This window comes from Cyprinus carpio, chromosome B11 (assembly GCF_018340385.1).
Source record: "Cyprinus carpio isolate SPL01 chromosome B11, ASM1834038v1, whole genome shotgun sequence".
NCBI classification, from domain to species: Eukaryota; Metazoa; Chordata; class Actinopteri; order Cypriniformes; family Cyprinidae; genus Cyprinus; species Cyprinus carpio.
Window position 1 is genome coordinate 901,579 of NC_056607.1, and position 17,780 is coordinate 919,358.

At 36.7% G+C, this 17,780-nt stretch overlaps 1 protein-coding gene across 3 annotated transcripts in view; it reads left to right on the plus strand.

Annotated features, from left to right (window-relative positions):
• The window catches only part of elmo2 (engulfment and cell motility 2), a 52,377-nt gene that overhangs the window by 13,025 nt on the left and 21,572 nt on the right, over window positions 1-17,780 (plus strand). For all 3 annotated transcript variants that reach the window (XM_042733501.1, XM_042733499.1, XM_042733500.1), the window contains exons 9-16: window positions 979-1,057; window positions 1,560-1,610; window positions 3,241-3,363; window positions 4,681-4,800; window positions 7,366-7,470; window positions 7,840-7,948; window positions 14,936-15,072; window positions 15,159-15,322. In XM_042733501.1, coding sequence (XP_042589435.1) covers window positions 979-1,057; window positions 1,560-1,610; window positions 3,241-3,363; window positions 4,681-4,800; window positions 7,366-7,470; window positions 7,840-7,948; window positions 14,936-15,072; window positions 15,159-15,322 — 888 coding nt within the window. The remainder of the gene's footprint in view (window positions 1-978; window positions 1,058-1,559; window positions 1,611-3,240; window positions 3,364-4,680; window positions 4,801-7,365; window positions 7,471-7,839; window positions 7,949-14,935; window positions 15,073-15,158; window positions 15,323-17,780) is intronic.

The following is a 17,780-nucleotide window of genomic DNA, read 5'->3' on the forward strand; positions in this document are numbered from 1 at the left end:
CATATATTTTAGTCTGGCGTCATAATTTGGGAAGAGTTCAACAAGTGAAGGTGTACAAGTTTATGTCACAATAACACAAAAGTAAAAATAAGTGACAAATCAGAACGAGATCCTCCGTTGGATTAAGCTATGTCACATCACATTCTTCTTTGTTGTTATTGCTTTGTTTTTAAGTTTTGTTGATATTGCGAGCGTATGCAAATAATACTTAAGTAATTTTTCAGTCAATATTAAATTAATGAAAGAACTGAGTTTCACTTTGTAGTGTGTTTTTTTAGGTTTGATCGTTTGAAAAGTAGACTTGAAAGTAACTTGACAGTAAAGTAATTAGTAATCTGATTACTTTTTAAATGTAGTAATCAGTAATGTATTCAAATAAAACTTTTAAAGAAGTAATAAGTAACTTACTACACTGAAGTGGGTCTTGTTAGATTTTTAGCCTATATGTGTATATAGCCCTTGTGTTTCTCTTGTTGCTTGGTCAGTTGTTGTATGTAAAGGTCGATGTTGTTCCTATTTGCTTTGTTCTTGCTCTCTGTATTCCTGGTTGCCATTTCGTTTCCTTCATTACTGTCTCTCTTCGTCATGTCCCCACCTATTAGAGTTTTTGATAAACAGTCAGGAGTTGTTCAGAACACTCCTGCATGATTTCATACAACAGTGACGCATGTTAAGTGTTTGATTTCAAATCTGGGCGTTTCAGAAGGGTAGAAAGCAATCATTCATATGCATTCAGTTGTAGAGTAGCGTCCTGTGGGCGAATATTTTAAAAAACATTTTGATTCTCTTATTTCATGACCCTTTTAATAATTTGCGATGGTGGCGGTGATGCCGGTTGAACGTGGCCCTCTCGTCTCCTGAGCTCGAGCTCCAGTCGGCTGGAGACATGAGAGAGTGACATATAGTCTAGAGTCCAGAAGTGTTTGAATTCAAGAGCAAGATACCTCTAACTGTGTGTGTGTACAACCATCCCTGCAGGTCCAATCAGGAGATCCAGACGTACGCCATTGCCCTCATCAACGCCCTGTTCCTCAAAACCCCAGAGGACAGACGCCAGGTGAACACACACACAAACCAACTCCAGTCACATCATGACACAAACCTGAGCGATGTGTTCCCAGACCATCATTCACAAGTTTAACAGATCTAACATGTAAAACTAACACAGATTTGTAGCATTCAGTGAGTCTGTGAGGGATACGTGTATAATAGTCAGACATTTCAAACAGCAAAAAACAGGTAGGTGTAGGAAACTGTCACACAAAAAAAAAGCAAAACCAAAGTATAGTTACTTATTCTTTTGTATACAGCAGTCCTTATATCTTATTGGTCAAGCAGTCCATATTTGTTCAAAAATTGAGGTTCATTCAGGAATGAAACAATGTGACTTTCTTCATCAGTCAGTTTGTTGGATGCTCTCAAAATTCCATAGTTTGTTGTGTATTTGTTGCCATGGTTCTGTCTGTGATGTGTGTTTGTGGTGATAGTCTGGCTCAGACATTCACAGACCAGCTGATGTGTGTGATCTGTGTGTATGTGTGTGTGTGTGTTTATGGCAGGAGATGGCGAGTACACTGGCTCAGAAACACCTCCGCGGCATCATACTCAATGTAAGTGTAAATCCATACATAATGCCATCAGATTGCCTTTGTTACTGGTATTCTATTACTTGCTAAACACTTTCAGACAGAGTTGCTAAATGTTTCTGCTAATGAGGAGCTGCAGATTCAGAGCACACAGATCAAAAAGTGATGGTGTACATCAGCTGTGACAAATCCAGAAAACAGCAGGCTGAAAGGTGTAATGAAGCAATGGGGAATTCTGTGCATGCATTTTTTCATATTCTGCTAACCCTGTCAAGAAATATGATTGTTTATTAGTTTATTTATTGTCATTATGGAGATCACACACCACCACCACCACAGACAGACGAATCATAATAGTCTCTATTAATCATAATATATATATATATCACAAGTGATGATGGTTCATTTGCCTTACACCAGTGTCAAAAGTTAAAAGTTCTCTATTTGTGATTTTTTTGCAATTTTTGCAATTCTTTTGTAAAAGTAATTGAACAGTGCAGTAATTGAAAACGCTTTATTTTACAATATCCTTTACTTAATATAGCAGTAACAATAAATAATGCATAATTACAAGCAGCTTGACTAAGTAATGACAACTGTATACTGGGCCAGATTTACTAAACAGGGCATATTAGCGCAAAAGTGCTAAGTGTGGATGAGAGTGGAAAGTTCTGATCTACTGACAATGAGCAAATTAAAGAACACAGACTCAGATGATAATCAAGTGCAGGTGACTGACTAACAATACTGGTGCAGAATAGGTCAAGACATGCTTTTTTGGGTGTTAAATAATGACACAAATACCAGTAAATTGACCAGCGCAAACCTTAGTAAATCACCTTGCTTGATTCATTTAAATGCTCTCCTCCTGTAAATGTTATGTGTGATGCGGAAACTCGGTCAGAAGCAAAAATTATGGTCACAGCTTTTCATGGCTAATGTTTCACTGCATGCTTTTTAGTAAATTGTGACATTTTTTTTTTCATTAATTCTCAATGAGCATCTTTTGATGGAATACAGTTCAGATCCGTCTTCTCCACAGAACGCATGCCCAGTAGTCAGAGAGAGTCAGAGAGGCTTTATCATTTCAGCTCTATACAGCTTGTACACAGTGAAACAAAACAGCATTTCTCCTGGACCATGGACACAAGACAACATTAACTACAAAACTCAAATTGTACTGTGCAAAAGACTAAACATAATTAAAATTTCTTTAATAATCTAACATAATACTAAAACTGGAAGGAGAAGAGGAAGAAAGTAAAAGTAAAAAGTTGAACATAAAACAAAGTACAGACTACATAAAGTGTGCATGCCTGAATGAAACAGTGCAACAGCCTGGGACATTACAATATATGTGTATGTGTATATATATATATATATATATACACACACACATGCACCCAGCAGTCGTGGGTCAGCAAAGTGAACAGCAATGGACTAAGCACGCAGCCTTGGGGAGCTCCAGTGCTCAGTGTGGTGGTGCTGAAGAAGCTGTTTCTGATCCGGACTGTCTGAGGTAGTGATCAGTAGTGTGTATAGAAACATCAGTTTATAGTTCTTCAGGAGCAGTGTGATAATGAGAGTGTTGTTTTAGGAAACACCCCTGCCAGTAATCGCATTGATGGTCTGTCCTTTTAAACTTGCCTTCTAGCACATCATCCGAGGGAATCGACCGGTCAAAGCTGAAATGGCACATCAGCTGTACGTGCTTCAGGTTTTGACCTTCAATCTTCTGGAAGAACGCATGATGACCAAAATGGACCCAAATGACCAGGTAAGTGACTGACAATTGCCTTAAGTCTGAAAATGTTTGACTTGACATTTAGAGAGGGAACAAAATGTATGGTTCAACTGAATAAATGTATTTATTGGGTTGACAGTAATTAATGCAGAGCAGAAGTGTTAAGTATTTGCAGAATGAAACATCAATAGATTTTTTTGTTTGTTTGGTTAGTTCACTCAAAAGTTAAAATTAGCCTGTGTTTTACTCACCCTCAAAGCACCCTATGTGTATGTGACTTTCTTCTTTCAGAAGAATCCAATCAGAGTTATATTAAAAATTGTCCTGGCCCCTCCAAGCCTTTCAGTGGGGTTAAGCGGGTGTTGGTTATCAACATTTCAGAAGACGTGAAATAAAGTGCGTGCATCCGTAATAAAATGTCCCTGAAATGGCTCCGGGGGGTGAATAAAGACCTCCTGTAACAAATCCATGCGTTTTTGTAAGATAAATTCTGAACTGTTGATAACCAACACCTGCTTACCCCCATTGCAAGGCTTGGAATAGCCAGGACCATTTTCAATATAACTCCGATTGGATTCGTCTGAAAGAAGAAAGTCATATACAACTGGGATGCTTTGAGGGTGAGTAAAACACAGGCTAATTTTTATTTTTGGGTGCACTAACCCTTTAAGCTTTGAGTAGAGTAGTCTGGGAGAGTTGGACTCTGTCAGTGGTAAGATAAACAAACACTGAACTTTATATGCAAACCTGCAATAATTAGGAAGTATAACTGTTTTGTTCAATTGTGTGAAAGTGCCTTACATGTAGAGAGCTGAAGTTCCATCCTCACAGCTTTATGATGCTATTTGTAAATAGTTGTTAGAACTACAAATTTGCCACCTACTGGCAACAGGAAGTGACATGTTTCACTCTAACTAAAACATGCGATGTATCTGCCCTAAACTTGATACTGTTGACAAAAGTTCTAGCCTGAAAACATTTACATGCCAATATTCAGTTATAATTTATGGCGCCACCTGTTGGCAACAGGAAATGTCATGTTTTACACTAACTCAAACATACCATATTCAGTCTGCACCAGACTTCACATATTTGATAAAAGTCCTGGTCTGAAGACATCTACATGCCAACATTCAGTTCCTGTCATAGCGCCACCAGCTGGCAGTAGGAAGTTTGACACATATAAATGACTTTGACATATTCCTCCTATCTTTATCACTTTAAATTCATATTGCCCACCGTTAGCTGTTTTCCTAAAGCCATCGGGTGGTGAGCCCGGATGTGAGGGCCTTTTCAGTGCTGCTTGCAGCTTTAATATTCTTGTAATATTCTTACCTCTCTTATATTTAGACACAAAGAGATATCATCTTTGAACTCAGACGAATCGCATTTGATGGAGACAATGATCCCAGTGGAACAGAAAAGAGGAAAGCTATCTACACTAAAGACTACAAGATGCTGGGCTTCACTGTAAGTGATGTGTTTTCAAAATTAATAAACTATGATCATTTAAAAATAATTAAATAATCATCAGATATGATGATAAACTAATACCATTAATTGATATTAAATAATTAACATTAATGTTCAATTGCTTATGCGTGTGATGTGATGTTAAATGATGATCAGTGATGGTGATGTGCTGATGCGTGTGCTGTGATGTTAAATGATGATCAGTGATGGTGATCGATTTAATCGATTAAACGATGTAGAGCTGAAACAACTAATCGATTTAATCGTTTAAAATCGATTACTAAAATAGTTGTCAACTAATTTAGTAATCGATTCGTTGCTAAATAATTTTTATTTGCCGTAAGCGGCTCATTTCGTGCATATTTTAAATCTGCGGTGACCAAAGTGTGGCAGTAATGAGCCACCGGAGGTTTTACTCAGTCAGCCAGTACAGCAGGAGAAGTAGCGAATAGCCAATAGCTGGCCTCGTTTTATGTCACGTGCTTCCCGCACAGCGTCTCTGCAGCATTCAGCGTGATTGGTGAGGCAGGCGGCAGTGGAGTAAGCTCGAGAAAGAAAAAGAAAAAAGCGGAAGATAAAACTAATCGGACGAAGTCATCCAAAGTGTGGGAGCAAAAAGAGAGCAAGCCTAACTGTTAAGCCCTGAACATTTGGTCATGTTGACCTTTTTGCACTGCAATGCAAAGTTTTTCTCAAATAATGAGTGAATAGTGTTCTGCCTCATTTCCCACAGGTAGTCGAATTCCTGTCAGTTCAGGCATAAGCTGTTTTGTTAACATTTTATCGCTTTATTACATTTTTGAATTTTGCACTGTTATAAGGACCACTACATATTTAAATCCGATGAAAATCACAGTGTGCAAAGACTTTTATTTGTGCAGATTATGCAGTACAATGTTGTTTGCAAATGTTTAGTCGTAAAAGCTGATAACATTGCTTTTTAACAATTAACATTTAAAGCTTTGTCGTTTACCAGTTCATAATTCAGTCTTGCAGCCTAATTATGACTGAATGAGAGAGGTTAATGTTTAAATGTATTTGAAATGCACTTTTTTCTAAATATTAACTGCTCTTTTTCACACACAGCAGGTTTTTTGTGTGTGTCCAATTTTTTTTCTGGACAACCTTCTGATGGATTTTACTTTAAATTTTATTTTTAAATGTGAGTTCCATTCAGGTTTCATGCCATTGGCACTTTATTGGAAGGACTGTTTACAATTTCACAGCATAAGCTATAAAGCTGTTTCCCCAGGTATAAGCTGTGTGTTTACAGGAAAAAAATAATAAAATGCAATTTACTGCAATTTTAATTCTGTTTTATTCTTATTCTTCGTGATAATATGTTCTGAAAGATTCCTTAATAAGCTTTGTTCAGGATGTAAAACTACTATAGGAGCCCTAAGGACTGCCATGGTGAAAACATTATTTGAAATCTCCTTGTGAAATTTGCTAGAGTATGTATGGGTCAGTGTTTTTTGATTGCAGAAGAGTTTGACAAAGGATAACTAACACATAATAAAACACAACTCCAGGTATGTTTTTGATGAGGATATGACAATGCAAAATGGTTAAAATCTCTAAAAAGTCTATGTTGAATGATAAAGACCCTTTGTTAATAATTTACTTGGGGAAAAAATGGGCAAAACTAAAATATAAGTACATAAACCGATTCATCGATTAATCGTAAAAATAATAGACCGATTAATCGATTATCAAAATAATCGTTAGTTGCAGCCCTAGTTCGATGATGATTAGTGATAATGATGTGATGATGTGCTGATGTGATATGATGGTTTGATGATTGGTGATAGTGATGTGCTGATGCGTGTGCTGTGATGTGATGTTAATGATGATCAGTTATGGTGATGTTCTGATATAATGTGATGGTTTGATGATTGGTGATAGTGATGTGCTGATGTGTGTGATGGTTTGATTAGGGCTGCACGATTATGACAAAAATAATTGTTGATTATTCCTGTGAAATTGTAATTGCGATTATTAATTACGATTATCGCAATTTACATTTAATGATGTTTATACCATTGTTTGATGCAACTGCATGCGGTATTTTGAAATTCTGAAAATAAACAAGCTGAAAACACTCTAACTGAAAAACTTTGTGCTTTTCTATATTATTAAGCCTCAAATGTCAACTATACATCAGATTGGTCTCTTCTTTAAAGTATAAAAAAATAAAATATATGGATGGTATTATAGTGTTATACTAAAACTAGAATTAAAACAATGGAAAAACCCTTTAGATAACATGTAAAAAGAAAAAAAAAAACGCATCTTAAGCACACAGAATAACATAAGTGGACTTTGAACGATTAATTGACGCTTTGAACGATTACGTAATTGTGGCATCCATAATTGTAATCGCGATTAGAAATTCGATTAATTGTGCAGCCCTAGGTTTGATGATGATTGGTGATAGTCATGTAATAATGTGTGTGTGATGCGATGGTTTGATGATGATGTTGATGTGCTGATGTGATGTGATGGTTTCGTAATGATTGGTGATAGTCATGTGCTGATATGTGTATTTTGATGTGTTCTCAGAATCCTGTGAATCCTGCAATGGATTTCACTCAGACACCCCCGGGAATGTTGGCACTAGACAACATGCTTTACCTTGCCAAAGTGCATCAGGACACATATATCAGAGTAAGGACACACATCCATAACTCTCATCTCTTTTGTTTTCTATTTATTTTGTCAAGCACAGTGTCCTCTTTGTAATTGTTGAGTAAAAGTAATTATGTAAAACAGGGTCAGTTATAATAATAACACTACAATAATAATAATAATACATTATAATACTGGGTTATTCTCCCATATGACCCTTTATATATCTTGTATCACTTTTCAAGGAACAAAAGTTAATTGATTATTTATCTTTTCTTTTGAGTGGAACATGTGGTGTGGTGCTGCTCATGCTCTTGTGTTTCATATAATAACATAATAAAATAGCAAAACAGCATAAAAATGATCCACATGTCAGTTGCCTAGACTTACTGTGGTTTTGTTTTGCAGATTGTTCTAGAAAACTGCAGTCGAGAAGATAAACATGAGTGTCCGTTTGGCCGCTCTGCCATCGAGCTGACACGCATGCTGTGTGATATTCTACAGGTTGGAGAACTGCGTAAGTATTCTGTGATCTTTTTGATTTCTCAGTTCACTGATGAAGGAGTTGGGCTTTGTTTGTAGGCTCAATTAGAGCAGCTTTGGAGGAGATCCAGAGCGATTTCCACCTGAAAATGATCATTATTATTATCTCATAATTCACTTATCCTACAGACATTATTGCTGTTATCCGATATTGACAAAAAATTATATCTCGATATTTTCTGTGATTTTATCGATAACGATAAATAGACAATATTTTAATAATACCACTTACATCTTAAACATAAACATTTAAAACTTACACAAAATATTTGATATTGTTAGCTTTTATGGGCATTTTTACCTTTATAAAGCCTTTTTTTCTAAAAGTGTGCATCTTATTAGTCAAATTTTTACATTATTTTGTCAATTAGAATATTAAGACATTTGGGCTGTTACCAAGCAAATGAAATCAGTGTCAACAAAATGAATCTTTGCAATGCAGAGGAAACACAGAACCTGTGGCATTAGATGTATTTACACACTGTTTAATGCAGCTTAGAGGGACAAAGGATGCTTTAACCTGCAGTTACAAATGCATAAATAATGTTTTGATATTTTAAACATTAAAACTTGAATACTAATGTTTGAAATTATTTTAAAAAAAAATTAAAAAAAAAGATAAAATACAGTGGCATGCGAAAGTTTGGGCACCCCTGGTCAAAATTTCTGTTAATGTGAACAGTTAAGCATGTGGAAGACAAAATGATCTCCAAAATGCATAAAGTTACAGATGACAGATTCCCTTTATAGCCTTTATTTTAAACAAAATCTTTTACATTATCGGAATAACAGAAAAGGAAAAGGGCCAGCAGCAAAAGTTTGGGCACCCTGCATAGTTAGTACCAACCAAAACCCCCTAAGTCAAATATCACAGCTATTAACACCCACATTTCCTTACAACAGTCTTCTAGTTCTGTGAGATTCCAGGGCCGTCTTGCACGCACTGCTCTTTTGAGGTCTGTCCACAGATTTTCAATTAGGTTTAGGTCAGGAGACTTTGAGGGCCATGGCAAAACATTCAGCTTGTGCCTCTTGAGGTAGTCCATCGTGGATTTTGAGGTGTGTTTAGGATCATTATCCATTTGTAGAAGCCATCCTCTTTTCAACTTCAGCTTTTTTTCAGATGATGTTATGTTTGCTTCCAGAATTTGATAGAATTTAATTGAATCCATTCTTCCCTCTACCCGTGAAATGTTCCTAGTGCCATTGGCTGCAATACTTTGCTATCTTCTTATAGCCTTCTTCTGTTTTGTGGGCGTCAGTCATTTTCATTTTCAGAGTGCTAGGCAACTGCTTAGAGGAACCCATGGCTGCTGATTGCTGGGACAAGGTTAGAGGAGTCTGGGTATTTATAAAGCTTTGAAATTTGCATCACCTGGCCTTTCCTAACGGTGACTGTGAACAAGCCATGACCCTAACAGGCTGATTAAGGTCTGATACCTTGGTCAAAGTTATCTGAGAGCTCAAGTGTCCTGGGGTTTCCATTCTTTTGCAGGGTGCTGTTTTCCACTTTTTCACTCTTAAATTGTAGAAAACAAAATAATATACTGATACTGCTTAAAATATTGAAAAATAGTGTTTCATGTTTAACTCTATGCCTTTTGGAGATCATTTCATCTTCCACTTGCTTAACTGTTCACATCAACAGAAATTTTGACCAGGGGTGCCCAAACTTTCGCATGCCACTGTACTTTAAATGTGAAATTAAAACAGCCAGTAGGTGGCAGCAAGTCACTGTTAATAAGTGAGTCAGTGATTGAAACAAATCATTTAAATGGGCGATTCATTCAGAAACGAAACATCATCATGTTGCTCGGAGACGCAAAATTGTACTTTGTTTGGAATTAATTTTTTTGGTGAAATAGAGCAAAAACAGGCAATGTGTACGATGGCAGACAAGTGCAAAACAAATCACAATTCTGAAAACAAAATAACAAATTACAAATGCAAATCTAAAAAACAAAATAACAATTCAGAAAACACAACAACAATTCAGAAAACATTATAACAAGTCAGAAAACAATAACAAATTCGAAAACAAAATAAGTCAGAAAACACAACGACAAATCAGACAAACTGGAAGAGGTAAGTATAGTTTGAGACAGCGCCATTGGTTTGGGAATACTCACCACTGACTAAAGGAGACATCTGTCAATCAAGGAAGAACAGGAAGAACCAGCCAAAAACAGCAGAGTCGTAGTAGAAAGTTCGGAGATGGTAGCTCAGTTTCCGGTTTAAGGGGGTCATATTATGCTGTTAAAAAGAACATTATGTTGTGTATTTGGTGTAATGCAATGTGTTTATGCGATTTAAGGTAAAAAAAACAAACATATTTTTTCTCCTCTATGCCCCGCCTTTCTGAAATGCATCTGAAAAAGCGAGGTGTGCTCTGATTGGCCAGCTATCCAGTGCGTTGTGATTGGCCGAATGCCCCTTAATATAATATGCCGTCTCCCAGGCCAGCAGCACAAGACTCAGTCCAGCTGCTCTGCTCGTGCACATCCCATCATCGGTTCTCTTTTAGCAGTTCAGTCAATGTACTGTTAGGAGTAACTGAATAACTCGGGATATTGGTTTATTTCACGTCAGAGGGAGTGTAAGGCACGTTTATAATCCGAATAATTTAAGTGATTTGTGCATATTGGAGACTCGAACCATTTCAAACGATTCAGTTCGATTTGGTGAACTGGTTCGACTGGTTCACTAAGAAGATCCGGTTAAGTAGAAAGATTCGTTCGCGATCTGGACATCACTAGACGAGACAAAACCAATAAAACCTGTTACAAACGAGGCATTTGTTGCATCCAGTGGGGACATAATTACTGATTATAATGACTTATACTGTCTTTTTATGTGTTGAATTGCGTATCACGCAGCTTAAACATAAAACCACGTTTGCATTTGTGATCTGAGAAACAACAAACAACAAGCCTACTCTACTGCTCAAAACTCAAGTTTGAATCATCATTGGCAAATTTACATTTACATTTACATTTAGTCATTTTGCAGACGCTTTTATCCAAAGCGACTTACAATTGGCGGATACATAAAGCGATTCTTCTTAACAGACACAGGAAGAGCTTGTAATACCAAGTTTTAGACATTGTTCAAATAAGTACAAGCTAGAAAGAGAAGGAATAAATAAAGAGAAAGCCATTTTTTTTTTTTAAATCAAGTAGCTTCGGAAGAGATGAGTTTTCAGCTGTTGTTTGAAAATTGTCAGGGATTCCGCATTCCGGATAGGGGTGGGAAGATCATTCCACCAGCCAGGAATGGTGAACGAGAATGTTCTGGAAAGTGATTTTGTAGTGACCAGTTGTATTTTTATTCGTAGTAGTGAGTGGAAGTAGGCGGGTGCTGAGCCTGTGGCTGTTCTATATGCAAGCATCAGTGACTTGAACTTGATGCGAGCTGCAACCGGTAGCCAGTGCAAGGAGAAATTATTCAAGGCAAATAATTTAAATATAAAAAAACTTACTTACAGGCTGTGAGTCAGAAGCACCAGACTGTCCTTGCAAAGTTTGAACTGCCCAACTTTATAGAAACAGCCATTGTGCCACAGACGCATTGCATGCTACTGGTTAAGGAAACAGTAATCATCCTTCATAAAATGCGCAGCACACATCTGAATATTTGGGTTGGACTGTTCTGGAACAGTGTTGACATACAAATTAACCACTGATTTCTAGTCGTGTCCTCTAGTCAAAAGTAGTTTCGCTTTGACAACGAAACACACAGTGACTCCACAACATGGCAGCCGCGGCAACAGAGAGAATAAAAGTTACGCCTTCTTCCTTTGCGTGAACATTTGGGCACCATTATGCAAATCTTCCCGCATAGTGAAGTAGAGATTTGGGATGTGTTAGAACGAGGAGTTTTAGGGGGGTGTGGTTGAATCTTAACTTTTATAAAGAATATCTCTTTGGATTTGAGACTTTAGTCTTTGCAACTTTACAGATCTTCTTTATGCACCAAGAACTTGTAACACTCCAAAGAGAAAGGAAAAATTGAAATCGCATCATATGACCCCTTTAAATGTATTGTAAGAATTGCCCTTACTATGGAATAAGAAATACGGAGTGTCTATTTACACTTAGTGCAAATAGCCCGCCTTGTTGGCAGAGGCTATGTAAAGTAATTCCGCCCTGCAACATGTGGTTGGGCTAGTCAAAACTTTAAAAGCGGCTGTGAATAATGAGCTCCAGTGGCACAGATGGTTAAGCTCGTGTCGTTGGCTATTTGACATGCTCGACCTGGGTTCTATCCCACCTTTTACCAAACTTTTTTTTACTTCCCTTTTCAAATCTCGTATTAGCAATGGATTCTATTTACACTAAGTGCAAATACCTATGTTACACTATGTTAAAATAGTTTCTGCTATGTACACTACTTGTTGCAAATAGTGGCAATTATCTGCACTTCAGTATTGTAGTACATTATAAAACAGTATGCAATAATGTATTGAGTGTAAAATATAATTTTAATTCAAATTATTAAATGGATGCCACATTATTGGTACAATAAAGCCCTCCCTACACCTACCCGAACACTACCCGATACTTTATTTTAAATTTTTTGATTATTTCCTTAATTTTTATTGAAAATAAATGTCTTTACGATGTGATACACGATTTGAAAAGGGAGATAAAAAAAAGTTCAGCAAAAGGCGGGATCGAACCCTGGTAGATCACGTCAAAAAGCGACGACACACGCTTAATCATCTCCGCCACTGGAGCTATTTATTCACAGCTGCTTTTAAAATGTTGACTAGCCCAATCACATGTTGGCGAGCAGAATTATTGCCCGGGGAGCAGCTGGGGGTTTGGTGCCTTGCTCAAGGGCACCTCAGTCGTGGTATTGAGGGTGGAGAGAGCACTGTAACATGCACTCCCCCCACCTACAATTCCTGCCGGCCCTAGACTCAAACTCACAACCCTTGGATTGCGAGTCCGACTCTCTAACCATTAGGCCACAACTTCCCTGAACTGTTGTATAAAATCAATGTCATATTTGTAATCATGCTGATTTTTTTGAGAAAAAACAGCACGTTTCATCTGATATTCTTTAACTACAAACCTGATTCCAAAAAAGTTGGGACACTGTACAAATTGTGAATAAAAACAGAATACAATGATGTGGAAGTTTCAAATTTCAATATTTTATTCAGAATACAACATAGATGACATATCAAATGTTTAAACTGGAGAAATTGTATCATTTTAAGGGAATAATCCAATCTTATTTTAAAAATCATGGCATCAACAAATCTCAAAAAAGTTGGGACAAGGCCACGTTTACCAATGTGTGGCATCCACTCTTCTTTTTATAACAGTCTGCAAACATCTGGGGACTGAGGAGACAAGTTTTTCAAGTTTAGGAATAGGAATGTTGTCCCATTCTTGTCTAATACAGGCTTCTAGTTGCTCAACTGTCTTAGGTCTTCTATGTAGCATCTTCCTCTTTATGATGCACCAAATGTTTTCTATGGATGAAAGATCTGGACTGCAGGCTGGCCATTTCAGTGCCCGGATCCTCCTTCTACGCAGCCATGATGTTGTAATTGATGCAGTATGTGGTCTGGGATTGTCATGTTGGAAAATGCAAGGTCTTCTCTGAAAGAGACGATGCCTGGATGGGAGCATATGTTGTTCTAGAACTTGGATATACCTTTCAGCATTGATGGTGCCTTTCCAGATGTGTAAGCTGCCCATGCCACAAGCACTCATGCAACCCCATACCATCAGAGATGCAGGCTTCTGAACTGAGCGCTGATAACAACTTGGGTTGTCCTTGTCCTCTTTAGTCCGGAAGACATGGTGTCCCAGTTTTCCAAAAAGAACTTCAAATTTTGATTCGTCTAACCACAGAACAGTTTTCCACTTTGCCACAGTCCATTTTAAATGAGTCTTGGCCCAGAGAAAACACCTGCGCTTCTGGATCATGTTTATTTATGGCTTCTTTTTTGACCTATAGAGTTTTAGCCAGCAACGGTGAACGGCACGGTGGATTGTGTTCACCGACAATGTTTTCTGGAAGTATTCCTGAGCCCATGTTGTGATTTCCATTACAGTAGCATTCCAGTATGTGATGCAGTGCCGTCTACGGGCCCGAAGATCACGGGCATCCAGTATGGTTTTCCGGCCTTGACCCTTACGCACAGAGATTGTTCCAGATTCTCTGAATCTTTGGATGATATTATGCACTGTAGATGATGATAACGTCAAACTCTTTGCAATTTTTCTCTGAGAAACTTCTTTCTGATATTGCTACACTATTTTTCACCGCAGCATTGGGGGAATTGGTGATCCTCTGCCCATCTTGACTTCTGAGAGACACTGCCACTCTGAGAGGCTCTTTTTATACCTAATCATGTTGCCAATTGACCTAATAAGTTGCAAATTGGTCTGTGACTGAATCATGTAGTGAAAGAACGAATTGTAAATGTGCATGCGCATTAGTGTAACGATCTATTAGTCTATTAGTCAATTAGTCTAAACCTACTTCATCTTCATCACCAAGTCAGTGTGTACTCTGTGTGTTTTGTTTGGTTTTAGTGATATACTCGATAACGTAAAATCGCACATTGTTAAAACAACAATAACAATATTATCATAGACGATATATATCGCACCCCCCTAATCCAGAGGTCTTCAACCCTGCTTGTGGGGACCCACTGTCCTGCAGAGGTCAGCTCCAACCCTAATCAAACACCTGAACCAGTTAGTTAAGCTTTTCAGGATCACTTGAAAACACACAGGCAGGTGTGATGAAGCAGACTGGAAATAAACTTTCTGTGTGAAGCAGGCAAAAGTTTTAATGTCATCCAATATCCAGTTTTGTTACACTTTTAAGTTGCACTGTGACAAGTTTCTTTAATGTGTGTGTTTCTGTGATGTACTGTGACAGTCATATAAAGAGAGGCTTGTGGAAATGTGGGTGTAAACTTGTCTTGTCTTTGCAGCGAATGAAGGGTGTAATGACTTCCATCCCATGTTTTTTACCCACGAGCGTGCTTGGGAAGAGTTTTTCTGCGTCTGCATACAGCTGCTCAATAAAACATGGAAAGAAATGAGGGCCACTGCAGAAGATTTCAACAAGGTGTGTGTTACTGAGAGTGTCTGCTAGAGGACAGACAGTTTTGTGTGTGTGTTTGTGTCATCGAACACTCTGTGTGTGTATTTTAGGTGATGACGGTGGTGCGGGAGCAAATCACTAGAGCTCTGGCCATGAAACCACCGTCTCTGGAGCAGCTGCGGGTCAAACTGCGCAGTCTAAGCTACTCAGAGATCCTGCGTCTGCGTCAGTCAGAGAGAATGAGTCAGGATGACTTCCAGTCGCCTCCTATAATGTGAGTAAAGAGCAAATGCATCAGTAAGCTGTATTCAAGATCAAGGATCTCCTACTCAGTAAATTATAGTTATCAGGGACATGCCATGGACTTTAATTTGCATTTGGGAATGCAACATTCTTCATTCAATTTTTCTTCTTCGTTTAGAAATCAAGTTTCAGTGTCACATAATCCTTCAGAAATCATTCTAATATGCTGATTTGCTTCTCAAGAAACAATTCTCATTATTATCCATGTTAAAAACATTTTTTTAGTGGAAACAATGATACCACTCGAACATCTGTATAAGATTTAAAAAAGAGGGAGCGAAATAATTAATTGTATTCATCATGCATGAAAGAGCTAAAAAGTGAGTAAACACATTTAAAATGATTTAATATCTAATAATTTTAGATATTAACAAGAGAAGGTAATCCAGATAATTTTAATAAATGCATTAACAAATTTTGTTAATATATTTGATAAATACAAATAAATGCTGTTCATCAAACTTTATATTTGTCAAACAATCTTGAAAAATTGTGTATCATCATTTCCACACAAAATATTAAGCAGCAAAATTGTTTTCAACATTAATAATAATCAGAAATGTTTCTTGAGAATCAGATAAATTGTAATGATTTCTAAAAGATCGCGTGACACCAAAAACTGTAGTAATGAAGAAAATTCTGCTTTTCATCACAGGAATAGCATTACATTTTAAAATATATAATATAAAATTGAAAACTTTTTTTTTTTTTTACTTGTAATAATATTTCACAATATTGGTGTTTTTTTTTTTTTTTTTTTTTTTTTTTTTTTTTACTTTATCTTATCTTATCTTATCTCAATAATTGTAATGTTTCCAAACGTTTGGCAGGTACTTAAATAATAATAAAAAAATGTATATAATTTACTATAATATATTATAGTACTTTATTATAATATATTGTATTATTGTTATCATGATTATTAAATGTTGCTTTTTATTTTTTACAGGACAATAATATGTATTATTATAATATAAGATATATCTTGTGCTAAAATATGTATTTTTAATAATAAGTGCTGGGGGCGTGACTTGTGGGCGTGGTCAGATTTTCCTTCTTTTTTTGTCTCTAGCTGATCACATGCCTGACTTAAAAACCGCTAATGCATTCATGTCTTTTGAAGGAAATTAAACCAAATTATAGATCTTTATGATTTTTAAAGTAAGCATGAAATGGAGTGATGTGGGGTTGGACCCACAACTCTCAACCTGTGATTAGTTTCTCGTTACTGGGTTTCTATGGGTCTTAAAAGGTCTACCCTTCCACAGTTTAGGCCTTAAAAGGTCTTAAATCAGAGCAGAAAGTATTAAATTCATAGTCATGGCATGAAATCTTGCATGCACTACAAAATGATGTTCTTTCTTTTTTGTTTTACAGTTTAAATAACTAAACATCCTTAAATCCAGTGTTGGGGAGTAACAGTTACTGAGGAAAAAATGTGTAATTAAATTACAGTTACTTATGAAAATGGTAACGATCACAAAGGGGGTTACATCTGAATATTTTCTGTAAAAAGCTAGGATATGTTAAATAATATTAATTTATTGCTTTGCCTGTTTTTGATGTGCACGATGTCTCCAGCCATTTAAAGGCTGTTTAGTAAAGCAATGCTGTTCTGATGCTTCTGATTGGTTGAATTTGCAGCGCACCACATCTGCCAATTACCTCAGTCCACATTGCCATTGAAAGCTTTAGGCTATAACCTGTCTTAAGAGTTGCCACCATGGAGAGTGATAAAAATGTGTTCAGTGCTGAAAATGTTAAAATCTAAAATCATAACGATTTGAAAGTAAAAAGAGGCGATAAAGTCTGATTTTGTGGTGGCTGTGCTTTAAAATAATTAAAATGCTATAATCTTGAGTTTGGTGTTGAGTACTACTGCAAGGTTAACCCTGCCTGGTTTAAATATTTGAAAATGATTACAGTTATTTAGAAAAGTAATCAAAAATTAATCAAATGTAATCAGTTACATTAATGAAGTAATTTCAATTGTTACACTATGCATTACATTTTAAATAGGGTAACTTGTAATCTGTATCCAATTACATTTCCAGTGTAACCTTCCAACACTTCTTAAATCAAGATATTAGAGATGCAAAATGAAGAGCAGTCTTGAGTCTTGTTTTCTGAGAAATTGAGGTTATTCTTAAAACAAGAACAAATATCTGTCAGTGGGTTATGAAAATTACTTAACTGAGTTAAGGTTATTTGTCTGAGACCAATGGCAGATGTTTGTTCTTGATTTAATATTTTTTGACCATTTTCGCAGAAAACAAGACTTATTATCTTCTTTCATTTTGCTTCTCAGGTAAATGGATCTTGATTTAAGAATCTTTAGACATCTGCATGGGAAAACAAGGCAAAAGTACTGAGGAGGATCTCATATGCGTTTACAGTAGGTAGACATCCAAAACGTCACTTCTACCGCC